General features: G+C 52.2%; 1 protein-coding gene across 1 annotated transcript; it reads right to left on the bottom strand.

Moving 5' to 3' along the window:
• Positions 1-2,676: 2,676 nt before the first annotated feature.
• SERPINE1 (serpin family E member 1) lies at positions 2,677-8,684 on the bottom strand. The gene is made up of 9 exons (XM_037506914.2): positions 8,511-8,684; positions 7,344-7,615; positions 6,516-6,749; positions 5,780-5,974; positions 5,040-5,238; positions 3,899-3,999; positions 3,702-3,788; positions 3,237-3,320; positions 2,677-2,981 (listed from the first exon to the last, which is right to left on the bottom strand). The coding sequence occupies exons 2-9, from the start codon at positions 7,612-7,614 to the stop codon at positions 2,944-2,946; spliced, it is 1,209 nt and encodes a 402-aa protein (XP_037362811.1). The 5' UTR covers position 7,615; positions 8,511-8,684; the 3' UTR covers positions 2,677-2,943.
• Between the last annotated feature and the right edge of the window lie 5,650 nt (positions 8,685-14,334).

The following is a 14,334-nucleotide window of genomic DNA, read 5'->3' on the forward strand; positions in this document are numbered from 1 at the left end:
CCTGTCTCTAAAGGGAATTGGGCTTTGGGGCCCCTCTAACTATACCAGACTTCCTTGGAGCACATTTTGATCATTATAATTTTTCAACTATATATCAAGAAAGGGTATTCGTTCATTTGCTCACTCCTCAATCATTCAACATTGAGACCATTTCATGGCACTTCCCATCCCTGCTTCTCTCTCAAGGGGCAGTCCAGAGGCATTTTGGGGTACCTCAACATGATGTGCTAGAATGTTCAAAGGAGATGGGGTTGATTGGCACCTCCTTTGGGATTCTTTAGGATTTTCCCTCTTCAAGCTTTCTCTTCCCCTATGAAGCTGATGTAATAAGAGGGACCCCAAAGTCCAGTCAAGCCTTGAAGGATTCTTCCTCTCTCCTTAGGAAGCCAATGGGTACCAGGAGAAGACACAAAGGAAAAGAAGGCCCAGAATGGTCTTCCTGACCTTGAATACTTACAATGGTGGGGAACTCACTATATTTTTTCTATCAGTGTTTTGCCCAAAAACCTCTGGACTATGATTAGTTCCTAAGACATCATCTGGGTGTCCAGGGGCCTGGGTCTGTCTGCCGTATCTTCAGAGTTCTGGTACTGGACAGAATATAATTCTGTAAGATAGATTTTTTTTTAAGTTTAAAACATTGTCTTTGAATATATGAATAGAAACTAATTGGGGGAATGTATGTCTTCTGGAAAGAGCATTCAGATAGTGGAGGTAGAGAATAAAAGCCTTTTCAGGATGACATTTTAAGGAGGATATGAAGAGTTTGTGTAACAAAAGAACCTTGTTTCAAGGAACCTGATGTGAAAATGGGGGCAGGCGTGGTAGCATGCACACTCAAAGTTAAAGAGCACACATGAATACAGGCACTGTTACATACCAGGAAAAAGAAAAACTGGCAATGTGAAGTGGAGAGTAGTGATGTTGACTAGATTTATGGGGAATGTTAGGTGGAGCAAATGGATTGGGCCTGGGTTTGGAGAAGTGGGGAGTGGGGCTAGGTGCTGGGATGGAGCACCTCCATTGGAGGTGGTAGGAAGTGGCCCGCACATGGTGGGAACCTACAGGGACGGTGAATATGAGCAGGCCCGCTTGGGTGGTTAAAGTGTTTGGGGGACCCTGTCCTTTTTGAGGATCATACCCTGGAACCTTCTTGCAGAACTTCAGTGGCCAGTCCCATGGACTTGTCCATGGCAGGTCAAGGCGCCTTGGCCTATGGATGTATATTTCACAAGGATCCCTTTCACCGGAGAGGTCTAGGAACTGGCAGGATTTAGATTTTGTACTGTGTGCAACGTGAAAAGTACAGGCAGGAACTGTTTCTGGCATGTTTTTTTTTTTATTACTTTTTTTAAAAAATAACATTATTCCTTGTTTACTTATCAGAAGTGAAAAGCATACCATTTAACACAATTTCAGGAATGTTGGACTCCACATTTGGGTATCCTTGGGGGTACTGTGTGTGGCTGTCACTGTCCAGTGCATGATGAAAACAGAAAAAAGAAAAAACAAGAACAAAGATTTTTTTCCACTGAAGAGCATGGTGGTGTGGTTAGGGTTGGATTGGATTACATTCATTCGCCATCTGTGTGTGATGCGTAAATAAACTGGTCTTCATGCCATACCCCCTCGCTAGCTGGTTCTCAGGAAGGTTATCTAACTAAGGTAGTTGAGCCTGAGTTTTCTTTCTCTTTCTCATTCTCTCTCACGTGTCCACTGCTCACACACAGCAGCCGGAAATGACACATTGAAGTGAGTCACCAATGCGGCTGTGAGTCACCCTGTAATTGGGGAAAGTTCTGTCCTGCTGGGTCGCGCAGCCCCTTGCACGCCTGCTCCTAAATATATTGGAAAATTTTGAAATCACTGTTCTCACTCTGGTCCCTCTCACCTACCACCTCCTTTTGGTCCCTAAAGTGGGCTGAAGTTGGAAACCTAGGTGGGGGTCCTAATCCATCCAGTGTAAAGGCAAGGAGAGGAGAGAATGAGGGGGTTCGGGCAGCCACGAGGTGGCAGTGTGGGCCCCACCATGCTTGTCGCCCAAGAGGGCATGACAGTCCCACAGGCAGACTCCTGTGAGGCAATGACACAGACCACAAAGGAGCTCGATAAGCAGGCTTAAATAATACATTCTTCTTGATAATCCTCTTTCTCTCTAACAAACACACAAGGACAAAGATGTAGATAAATATTCAAGAACACCCTTGGCATCCATCCCCCCCAGGAGATTGGAGCCAAGAGCTCACCTTTCTTCCTCTATGCCTACAAAGTTTATGGGAAGCAAAAATCTGCTTCTTTGAGTAAACAAGTCACCTACACTCCAAAATAACAGATGCACACTTGCTGGGGCCAGGCCACTGTGGGTCTCCGATTTGGGTGAGTAATTGCTCAGCCAACCCATAGCACCTCTGAACCCGGAAGGATGGACCTTGAAATGAAAGGGTGCTTCTTCTATGGCCTTCTCTGGCCTGCCGCCAGCCTCCTCAGCAGTGGCAGACAGTGCAAGAATGACGGCAACGTGACTGGAACACAAATCATTTCTACCAAGCACACAAAAGCTCCTGTAAGCCTTGCAGTGCCCTCCTGCCAGGGCCTCAGTGGGATCTGGGTCTGAGGACCCAAGTGGGCAGAGCCATGGGCAGGAGCAGCTGTGCACGTGGTTCTGTAAGTGTTACAGTCTGGTTTGGTGCCCTCAGGGAGCTGTGCGTTGGAGATCTCACCCTGAGTCGCCCCTCAGGATTTGACTCTAAGGTTCTCCTTCCCACTCTCCTGAGAGGCTGAGGTCTAGCAGACAGATTTGAAAGATTTACCAATAAGAAAAAAAGGCAAATGTCTTTTCTTTCTCCAGAAAGTTTCATCAAAATTCAGAATTCTTCTCTCCAGAGTTTCTTCTCTGATCCTTTTCCAGTTCTGTCCCAGATGAGTCCTGCTTTGTTTCTGCCGTCAGGGTTCCATCACTTGGCCCATGAAAAGGACTGTTCCTGAGGATGGAAGAATCATGGGTAATGAGAACCAGAGGAACAACACAGCTGCTAAGGCCTGCGTTGGATGAAGGGAGATGTGAGAAGGTGGGTGAGGTTGAGTCAGCTGTGTTGAAGACTAAGCTAGATATCGGGCACCACATCTCGACATTGTCTATGAAGAGCTCTCCTCTGAGCAGAGGATGTAGGACCAAGTTATGGACCTTGCCTGAGGCCCTCCTGGGTGCTTCTGCTCACCTGTGGGGTCAGGCTCACCTGTGGGGTTATGCCGCACCACAAACAGGAAGGGTCTGTCCATGATGATCTCCTCGGGGGCCATTCTGGCTGAGACTATGACAGCTGGAAGAGAAGGGACAGGGTCTCAGGACAGAGGGACTTCAGCATTGTCTGAGCTGATCACTAGTGTCCATGACACCAGGCCCTGTTGGGAGGCAGCACTGGTGATGGTTTTTAGGAGGCACGGTGGTTCTCCTGAACGTGAATCTTGAAAATTTAGAGAACTCCTCTGAGGCTCGGTTTCCTCCAGGAGTTTGGTAGAGATCTGTCAACTCTGCTTACAAACACATTTATCTAAACCCTTTCAGGGCTTATTGATCAGCAAGTTCCACCCCTGACTAGCCATTGTAAGAACATCCCAGCTTTCCTTAGGGGGAGCCTTTTCATTGCCCTCCTAGAAGCTATGGCCTGAGGCTCCCAGAAATGCCCCTGAATCCAGCCCACCTGTGGAGGAGGATGCCACTGTGCCGCTCTCGTTCACCTTGATCTTCACTTTCTGCAATGCCTGTGATAAGTAGAGCTGCTGTTGATCTGAAACAGGCAAACATGAGAGTAGATGAAGCAAGGTTCTCGGGAAAGGCTCCGCTGTTCTCATAGGAGCCCTCTAGTCCTCCAGGACAAGAGAAAGGAAAATCTCTTACCTGACAGACTTGTGAAGTCCGCCTGGTTTACATTAAACATGTCAGTCATCCCCAAGTTCTCCAGGGGGCCCCTGAGGTCAATTTCACTCTTCAAGGAGAACCTGTACACAGAACAGGGGAAGCTCAAGCTCAGGCTGTCCCTGGCTGCCAGCACCGTCTGACCCAGTCCCAGATCAAGTTTCTCCCCGGCAGCCCGAGAGGGTGGGGACAGATGTGAAGGTAGAAAAGCGAGGCTTGTTTTTTCAAATCTGTTTGCAAGTCTCTCTCCTCACTGGCGGTTTCTCATATTAATGAACCTTCTTCTGCAATCTCCCCTCCTCCTTGAACCTATGACTAATTACTTTGCTCAAATAAAGCAGTCATTTCAGCATAATTTTATTCAGTCTGGTTGGGAGGCCAAGAGAACATTTTCCCACAAGGCTATTTGAAAGAAAATCTGGCTTGTAAAGTGTTGTTTCTAAGAGCTAACCTTGAAGAGGACTCAAGCAGTGAGGCTTTGGGGTGCTCTCTGCTTCCCACCAGGGCACAACTAATTACCTTGATTTTTGAAACAGGAGGAAAGAGAGAGAAAACTGACTAAATTCTCCTCTTTCTCCCCAGTCTGGCATTACAGAATCTGGAAATTTGGGGTCGGTGTGTTGGGAGGCTTCTGTACAATTCTAGAATTACCCAGCCTCAGGCTTTTTGACCTTTTCTTTGATTCTACAGAAGGGTTTTTTAAACCTGCTTTGTTGGGTGCCAACTAGAAACTGTAGTCGGGGCTGCTCCATCTGCAGAAGTGGCTCCTTTGTTCCCGTTGTTTGGATACGGACTTGGGATGGGGGGGAGTGAGGGACACCCATAAAAGGGTATAGACTGATTTATCCCTCCATCTCCATCACTTCTCTGACTCTTCCCTCGCCTGACTTGCATTCTGAGGGTGGTATCAGACCACGTGGGGCACAGTTTAGAAAAGCAGAACTGGGTGGAGGGATGATGAGAGGAATCTTAATCAAACCCAGGCTTGAATGTTTCCCATCAGCCTCCCACACATGTCCCTGCCCTGCAAACGTCAAGTTTGGGAAATATGTTGGGGGTGGTACTTTGGGAGACCCGGGGGAGGGAGGTAGAGGGGATGAGGACAGTGGCGAGTGTGGCTTACTTGGGCAGAACCAGGAGGCGTGGGAGTCTGGTCATATTCCCTTTCCAGTGGCTGATAAGCTGGGCATCCAGGATGTTGGTGAGGGCAGAGAGAGGCACCTCTTTCTCATAGGGAGCCGCGATGAACATGCTGATGGTGTCCCCGTGGTAGGGCAGCTCCAGGATGTCATAGTAATGGCCGTCGGGGGTGGTGAACTCAGCTGCGAAGACATCAGCAGCTCTTGTTGAATCTAAGCCAGCACTGGGTTTCCAACTGGTCCTCGGCCCCTCCACGCTTTCTGGGACCCAGCTTTCCATCCTGGCTTTTGAGCCCTCCCACACACCACACTTCCCTTGTAGTTGTTTTTAGTCATGTTTCCCTTCTCTTCTGCCAGCTCTCTTGTCTTCTGATTTCTCTGCCTCATCTTGGCCTTCTGTACCTTTACTCCCCCACTCTCAGCCACACATTCATTCCAATCCTCATTGCCTTGGTCTCAGCTTCCACACAGCCCTTTCCTCAGCAGGGGGGAAGGTTTGTGGGCCCCAGGTGATGACGCTGAGGACCAGAGAGAGGGGTCTAGAGGACAAATGTGGATCTCAAAAATTTCTGGATCTCCACTGTTCCAGTGACCCCGGGGTCTCCTACTTGGGGAGTCTTTGTCAGAGCTGGGGTATATTCTAGGCTTTCTCATCCCAGAAATGGGAGCTCCTGGACATGAGGTGCTATAGTCTTGGGATGTAGGAAGGGACTCTTGCACTTACTGTAGTTAAACTTGTTGGTCTGAGCCATCATGGGCACAGGGATGGTGCTGCCGTCAGGCTTGTAGAAGAGGCGGTCATGGGTGGCCGACTTGGGGAAGGGTGTCTTCCATTGGCCATTGAAGTAGAGGGCATTTACTAGCACCAGATGCGTCAGCTGGTCCACAGTCCCTTCTCCAAGTAAGTCGGTGATCATGCCTATGAGAAAGCCAGGGGGTCGGGAGATAGCTCTTCTTTAGTCCCTTCAGACAGTTCCCTTCAACTCCCAATCTGCAAATGGATGTCTGTCTGTTCAAACGATCCAGTCAGATGACAGATGGGGGGTTTAAGTGAACCAATCTAGTTGCCTTTAATCTGCTCCATCTTCCTCAAAATCTCAGAAAGGATTCCAGTTCACCCCACTTTCTAGATCCATGAGCCCTATCTTGCAGCAGACCTGGAAATATAAGTCTTACTTTGCTCCCTCAGCTGCAATCTCTAAGGGTTGTGTGTTATAAATAACCTTGTGGTGGTTATTTCCGTTCTTAGGACATCTCACAACACTTTCTAGGGCTGCCTTTAGAGCAGCCTCAAGAGAAGGCCTAGTTACAAAAAACATGACACTTTGATTCTCAAAGCCCTTGACTTCTGTCTACAGACAAGCGTGTGCTCGAAGCTAGAAGCTAAGATACCTGGGCTTGTTTCCAAACCCCCTTGGTCTATCGTCCCTTGGAACCCGCCTCCTTTCCCTGCCACTCACCTTTTGTGTGTTTCTTCACCCAGTCATTGACGATGAACCTGGCTCTCTCCACCTCTGAGAAGTCCACCTGCTTGACCGTGGTCTGGAACAGCCTGAAGAAGCGGGACATGAAGCCTGGAACCAGCTTCAGATCCCGCTGGACGAAGATGGCATTGGCAGTGCTGATCTCATCCTTGTTCCATGGCCCCAAGAGTTCCTTGTGCAGTCGCCGGAGGGCAGGCGCCATGCCTTTCTCTGTGCCGAGGAAAGGAGGAAAGGACTCCGTGAGCCCCTGTTGGATGGAAGGCTCCCCCCAGGCCAACATTCCCCCAATGAGAGACCCAACCCTGCCCCATGGATGGTTGCTGCTCTCCCGGGGTCTCTGGAGGGAGATTTAGTCCCAAACTGCATCTCCCTCCTTTCATCAAAAATCTCAGGTCCTAACCCTGTCTTTGGGTTAGGATATTTTTCTCTGTTTAACTTTTTTCTTACAATAATAATAGGAATGCTAAACATTTTATATGCCCAATTCAATTTCAGCCTAACAGCAGCTTTCTGTGGTAGATCCTTTTATTGTGCCTATTTTGTAAATGGGTAAACTGAGGTTCAGAGGGGTGATGGTTACCCAGTCCATAAGTGGTGAGGCAACACTATTTTACAGCCAGCCCCTGGCCCGCACACCTTGGGGCTGAGCAAGGACCAAGGGATGCGGTGTGTGGTAGAAGGAGGTGGAGTGTCCTGGACGTGGCAGTGCCTGGATTGCAGGGCTAAGCTGGGGTCAGCCTTTCCTCTGCTTTGGGCGGGTCCCACCCCTGGCCCGTGAGGCCCCTCCTGCTCGCCTGCTCTCACCATCTGTCTTGAATCCCATCGCTGCTTGGATCTGCCGCCGGGTCTCTCCCGCTGTGGTCAGCTGCAGCATGGCCATCACAGACGCCACCCCGTAGGGGGAGAAAGCCACATTGCGATCCTTGGAGGACTGTGCCAACTGCCGGAACACCTTCACTCCAAAGTCTGTGGCCAGGTGAGCTGCCTGAGACTGGCGGTGGTGGGAGGCGGAACCCTCACCAAAGATGAGGGCCAGGCCCAGGCCTAGGCAGGCAAAGACCGGAGACATCTGCATCCTAGGAGTGGGAAAGTCTCCATGAGGGAATGTTTCCAGAAAACTGGCAGGTGGGGGGGTGAGGGGAAGGCACTTGGCCATGGACCAGACTCCCCGTATTTGCCACTGGAAGGCCGTGAGTGAACACGAGGGCAAGACTCAATAGGAAGCCACGCTGGGGGCCTCCCTGGTGGCGCAAGGGGTTAAGCACCACACTATGAAGCTGTCCACAGCCCCTGCAGCATGAGTTCGATTCAGGGAGCTACCCACATGGCGCAGCAGACCTCTCCTGACTCGACCGCTGCTCCCCTCAGCAGTGTATTTCAGTCAGTCTGCCTGTTCTGTTCCCCGTTCTGTCTCTGGTGGATCCTCTCACCCTCCTGTGCCTCTGGCCTGTACCCCAGCTCTTGTATGCATAAATAAATAAATCTTAAAAAAAGAAAAAGAAGAAGAAGCCACACTGGGTTTGGAGTCTGAGCTCTTCCCTTGGACTGAGCCCCCGAGAGAGATCTTGGAGATGGCGGGCACCACTCTCCACCGTCCTGCCCTCCCAGGAGGCTGCAGAGCTAAAGCTTAACATCTCTTATTCGTGTGATGCTTTTAAATTCTCTTACGATGTTTTCACAACTGTTGTTTCACGTCAGCAGGTGTGAAAACTTCCTTTCCTGAGGTGGGAACGGAGAGTTTCTCCGTGGAGAGGGACCCGCAGAGGCCGAGCTGCTGGGCAGTGGGCTGTGGGGGCTGGCCTCTGCCCTGCTGCCTGCAATCATTGCTACCGTAGGTGGACTCAAGGGTGCAGCATGTGCGGGGGAACACAAGACAAATGGGGGTCTCTGATGGAGGAGATTCGGGTGGGAGGGTAGTCGCTGCCTTAACCTGAAGGAAGAGGTGGAGAGAATTTGCTTTTTTTTCCTTACCTGAAGGTCTCAAGGTGCCTTGTGAATGGTGGTTTGTCCTGCTGCTGCTGCTGCTGCTGCTGCTGCTGCTGCTGCTGCTTCTGATGGTGGTGACTCCGCTGCTGGGCAGGGGGTGTGGCCCTCTTGACAGTGCTCTTGACCGTGCAGCCAGAGGCAGCTGTGCTCCTAGGAGGCCGCCACCTCCCTTTATACCAGATGCGGGCAGGAAGTAGATGAACTCATGGCCCGGCCCCACCCACTTTCTGGCTCTGGCTATCTGTCTGAACAGCCGGGCCCCCTCAGCACCTCCCCTGTGGGACTTGCTGCAGCGTGCGTATGTGTGCGTGCTGCGGCGTGTGTACGTGTGTGGGGGCCCAGGCGCAACTGAACAAACTCTGATTTGGTCAGTCTCTCCCGTGTCCCTGTCTCTTTGGATGTCATGCCAACATGACCCTTGGCAGAGCCACACAGTCCAACTGCCCGGTGTTTGGCATGTGTTTGGCAGTGCTCAGCCTGGGGAAAAGCAGCTCACACGTCCACTGTTTGGAGAAATGGGTCACTGTGGAGTTATCAAAGAAGCTAACGGTCCTGTCCTGTGGCTGTGCCCCCCTGCGCCAGTGCTGCCACCCAGTGCGCCCGCACAAAGCCAAATGCTGCCAGTGCTACTACCCAGTGCTGCCAGTGCTGCCACCCAGTGCGCCCGCCAACCTGAAAGAAACATCCCTCCCTCCTCTTGGCCTCACCCCACGGCCAGAGGGTACAGATTGTGCCAAGTGAGCGTCTGGGTCTGACTGTCTAGGACAGGAGCCCTGCAGAGAACTCCTGTCTTGCCTCTTCCCTGCCCGGCACCTGCCCCTGGATGATGCATGGCTGAGTCCCCCACGGGCCCAGACGCCGGCAGTGCCCCCAAGGGCTCTCTTTGTGTCAACAACCCTGTCTGGTGCGTGTCTGAGGTGTGCTGGGAGGCTGAAAAGGACCAAGGGTGACTGGAGTAAAGCAAGGAGCCTGGCCTTTAGGTTTCCTTTCTCTGAGCCGCCTGCGGGGGGGTGGGGGGGGGTGGGGGGGGGCAGCGGTAGTGGGGAATTATGCCTTATCCCTTTCCTCCAGAGCCAGGCGGGGCTGGAGCAGGGGAAGAGGGGACAGAAGTGAAAGAGTCAATTCATGGTGGGTTTGGGCGGGGGTGCTTCGAGGGCGTTGGGGTTGGGCGTGGAAGAGTGACCAGAAATTCTCTAGAGACATTGACTGAGGTGAGTGTGTAGGACCAGACCAGTGCATTTGAGGGCTTGGAGTAGTCAGGCTCCCTTGGCTGTGTGGCCCGGATGCTGTGGACAGAAGGGTGTCTGGAGGGAGGGTGGGGACAGTACATTTGAACTGGGGGCCCACACACTGTCCTGCTCTGTGTAGGTGGCGGGGTTCAGCTGGGTGTATCCATGGCAACAGCCGGTGGTAGAATCATAGGAAGTTGAAGTGGGTGGTAGTGTCGGGATATTTGTTTTGGATTTTTTCAGTAAACAGATACCAAGGGCAACCGGTGCTGGACAGCTTTCATCTTCTCTCTGCCTCCGTCTTTGTTTTCTCTGTTGGCCCTGGAGTCAGGTGGGGATGTGGGTGGCGAGGATGAAGGGGAAGCCTCATTTGGAAAGTTAGGGTCACTGCCCCATTACAGGGCCGCTCCCAGGTAACAGCTGCCTGTGCATGACTTTGCCTCTTCTCCATCTGGCCTTCATCCCTAAGAGCATGCCGAGGTGTGAGGGGGCAGTTACTCCCAACTTCTCTTGGGTGGGAAGAACAGAGAAGTCCAGCCCCCAACTCATCTCCTACATGCCCAGAGTGCCTTGCTGTCCATGCTTGGGGGTCAGCAGAGATCAGAGATCTGGGAGTCTGACTTGGAAGTTCCAGGCCTCGAGTGTGCAGAACAGTGGGTCAGGACTCGGCTGAAAGTGGCTCCCCTGAGGTCCACCATGCCTGGCTTCTCCAGCCACTTATGCTGAACCTTGTCCCTTCCTCCTTGCTATTCCAGAAGCTGTAGTCCTCCAGTTGCTAGGCTTCAGTCATAAAAGCCCCTGCTGATTTCCATGGACAGCCTGGGCCCTATGGTAGTGACCAATTGTCCTCACTCCTCGACCTGATGGATGACCCTCATGTCATTCTGGAAAAGATAGTCCATTCCTGGCCACAGGAGGGTCCGGAAGCAGCTGTGTGTCCACTAGGGGAAGGGAGAGTGTTTTACATTGGAAACAGAGAGGGCTGACTACTAAGGGGTATTTTCCTAAACGTGCAGGACTTAATAGTCGTGATGAATGTACTGTTATAGGGCAGCCCCGATACAAAACGGGGTGCCTGACTGTGGGTCCTCACCCGCGCGCTTAAAGGGATTTATCAATGCTCTACTGCAGGCACACGTGAAAGGTTAATAAAAGGTTTGTTTACAAGGGAAAGGGAAATGAGGAAATGTACAGCTCTGGGAGAAAAGTGGGAGACAAAGTTTTAAATGAGTCCTACCCGATCCGCCGATCAGGAATCCCAAAATGGCGCTCTGAGAGCTGGCCGCCAGCCAGGAGCGGTGAAGCCAGAAGGCGAGCGACAGCGAGCCAGCCCAAGGCCCACGTGTTTGGTTTTCATACCCAACCTGGCTGCTTAACTCCACCCTCAGGTCCCAGCCACCTTCCCTTTGGTGGTGATGGGATTTGTCTTTCCCAATGTCTTGATGGCTTTAGTCTGGAGTGGGGGTGGGGTCCACAAAGCCTGTATGGGATTAGCTCAGGACATCTTTTCCCCCTAACAGTACCAAGGCAAAGCCTAGTGTAGCTGGATCCCACACTGGTTCCTGAGGTTTCCTTTGACTTTCTGATAGCGGGAGCCGCTAGCCGATCAACCTGGACTTGACCCTGGACTTGACCCTGGTCCCCTGGCCCACTGTGTGAAATGCCTCACCGTCACATGCCTACCCTTGGAGACCTTCCTTTGCTCGGCTCAGGCCCCCACTGACACCCTTATCAGGATCTAGTCTGATTCAAGAGACCGTCATCGTCTCTTCTCTCCCTGAACCCCAAACTAATACCCTTGGCACAGTCATCTCTGTCAAGCCTGGCTCTTTTGTAAGGGGTCAAAAGGACACAAAGGAAAAGTCCATGCTGTTGAAATAGCTGGACCTCTGGTTCCTGAAGGGTCAGAGATAAGAGGATGTTACAGGGCTCTGGATTTCTGGGGGAAATTTTGATTCCAGCGGCTGGGAAAGATGTTTCCATCTGCCCTGCAACAGGTGGTCTGTGACTAGCCCAGACTCACAACTTCTGGGACTGTCCCCCACCCACCCGCAGGCCCCAGCAGCCCACTGGGATTGAGCATTGGTCAGCACCATGGTCTCTCCGCCCTTCACCTCCCTTCCCGCCTCCCACTTCATCTTCGCTGTCCCAACGCCAGCCACCCCCTCCTTTTACTTTGTCTTTTTCGCAACTGCCTCTTCTTGAGCTCTTCTCTGCAACCCTCTGCTGTTTATCTCCTGTCCCTACCCACCGCTCTACCCTGGTCTCCCCTGTGAGATCTCACCCCGTCTCCTGCTCTCTGCTTTCCGCTGTCTCTGACTCAATCCCTTTCCCTCTCCTCTTCCAGAATCCCTTTTACAGTCAAACGCTCTGCTCCAAGCCTTCTTGTGGGAAGGACAGCCTGGCTTCCTATCAGTTACACAGGCTCCCTGGAATGTTGGAGCAGGCCTCTAGATTCTTGGTGATTTCACTGGGAGAGCCGGGGGTGGGAGGACAGGGTCCTGCTAACTCACAGCACTATTTTGGGCCTGGTCACTCTCCAAACTACACAGCACCAAAAATAGCCTGTGTTTGGGCTGGACTCTCTGGCCCTCTCCGAGGAGTGAGCTCAGGCCCGGCTCCAGGTCACAGCCACTTTCACTGATGCTCATGTTCTGGGGGCAACCCAAGAGGCCTGCCTCCCCCTGGCCAGGTCCCGCCTCACACGACGCTGACTCCCCCTTCCCTGCTCCAGCCCTTGGTCCTTTCTGCCCGGTCCTGCCCCTGCCAGCTTCAAGTACCCGGGGCCCTTTCTTAGGCAGTTGCTTTCTCCCCAGGCATATCAGAGGCTGGGGAGGAGCGGAGGGGAGGGCTCCAAGAGCCACTTGATCCTATGCAGTGGCAGGTGAGCGTCCTGAAGCCCAGAGGGCTGTGGTGTGCTGAGGACGCACAGTGACATTCTCTGTGCGTGGAGAACCGTGGTCTCTGGGTCAGACATTTTGCTGCTCGCGCGTGTTTGGCAAAGTTTAGCTCAGGGAGTGTTGTCTGGAGGTAGAGGTGGAGACGGAATCTGTCGATGGGTGGGGCAGTCGTCCCACCCTCAGGGTTGTTGTGAGGACTACGTGACAGGCTGTCTGTGGCCCCCATTCTAAGCTGTCACAGAGGGCCCACCCTTGGTTGGAGCAGAGCCAGGACAGCGACCCAGACAGTCCCAGAACTGACCCCAACACTGGACGTGGGTGTCCCCCCAGCATGGTGGGAAGGAGGGGAACTTGTTTTACCATCCTGGTAGAAATCAGCCGGAGCTTGATGGCGCCCCGTCTCGGCCCTCTGGACCTGCTCTGCCTCCCATAACCCTTTTCCCTTATCAATCCCCCATCGCACCCAGCACACGTTAATACCTGTGTACACGTCCCTTTGACTCACCGTCACTTCTGACTCTATCCTTAAGCCACTGTGGCCATCATGTTGTCTCACCCGTCTTTCCAAGGGGCAGGAGAAAGGGCAGTAGCCCCTTCCCTGGGTACCCTAAACCTTCCAGGCAAGGAGGCCTGTTCTCTTGGGAGAAAGAGGGGGAGCGAGTGGACCCCAAACAAGGGGAGGTTTGATAGGCAGGGAAGGGGGGTGAGTGTGATTTCTGGGGTAGATATCATCACAGAGGCTGGTGGGGATCGGTCAGAATGAGGTTGTTCAGGCCTGCAGTGCACCTCTGGGTCACCCGAGTTGGGTTCCATCTCTCCTTGCACTTCTCTTTCCCCGTATTTCTGGATTGTCCAACTCTGATTCACTTTCATCTTTACGAGAACTTGTTCCTCATTCTTTGCATTTCTAAGTCTCCGTTTGTCACTTTCTCCAGACACATCCTGTTTTATTTTACTTTGGTTATTATGTGAATCTTGACTTCCTCAAAATGGTCAAATATTTTTTTACAATCAATGCTCTGAGAAATATAAACCCCTCCCTCCCCTGAAGGAATGTACACACTGGGACTGAACTAATTAGAAAAAGCCATAAAACTGTCTGTTGAGTGGGGAGACATAGGCTGCTGGGTTTAGGCCCGAATGTGGAGGGAGGACTTCCTGGAGGAAGTGGGCTGGTGTTGGGTTATGAGGCAGGGGGCAGTATGGATGGGAGGGGCTGAGGAGATGCAAAGGCCTATGGAAAAGGGGAGAAATTACTCCATCCTCTCTCCATACCCTTACCTCTAGGGAGCAAGCTTTCCTTTTCTGCCTGAGGCACCCCGTCTCCATCTTATTCCCCTCTTGGGCTTTTGTGTTCTAGGTCTCTGCTCTTTCTATATCCTCTTCCCACCTCCTCGAAACAGATATGTGTTCTAGTCCATATTCTGACTGTGGACTTGACTTCTCCCGAGCAGAGCAGACACCGAGAGGTGACCCTGGGTCAGTAGGGGGTCAGTGAGTGGTGGAGGTCTTGGGACGAAGCAGCCAGGGTGACACAACACAGATGGAATTTGCCACTGGACAGGGCCCCGTTCCTTCTCCCTTACTTCCTCACCGTGTAGAGCTGGGCCCTCTCCACATTTCTTTTCATCTGAGTCATCCTGGGATACCTCAGCTGGCGTGGCGAGCAGAAATTCAGTT

Source organism: Talpa occidentalis, unplaced genomic scaffold (genome assembly GCF_014898055.3).
Source record: "Talpa occidentalis isolate TD23 unplaced genomic scaffold, MPIMG_talOcc4v2.1 talOcc4.12, whole genome shotgun sequence".
In the NCBI taxonomy this organism is placed as follows: Eukaryota; Metazoa; Chordata; class Mammalia; order Eulipotyphla; family Talpidae; genus Talpa; species Talpa occidentalis.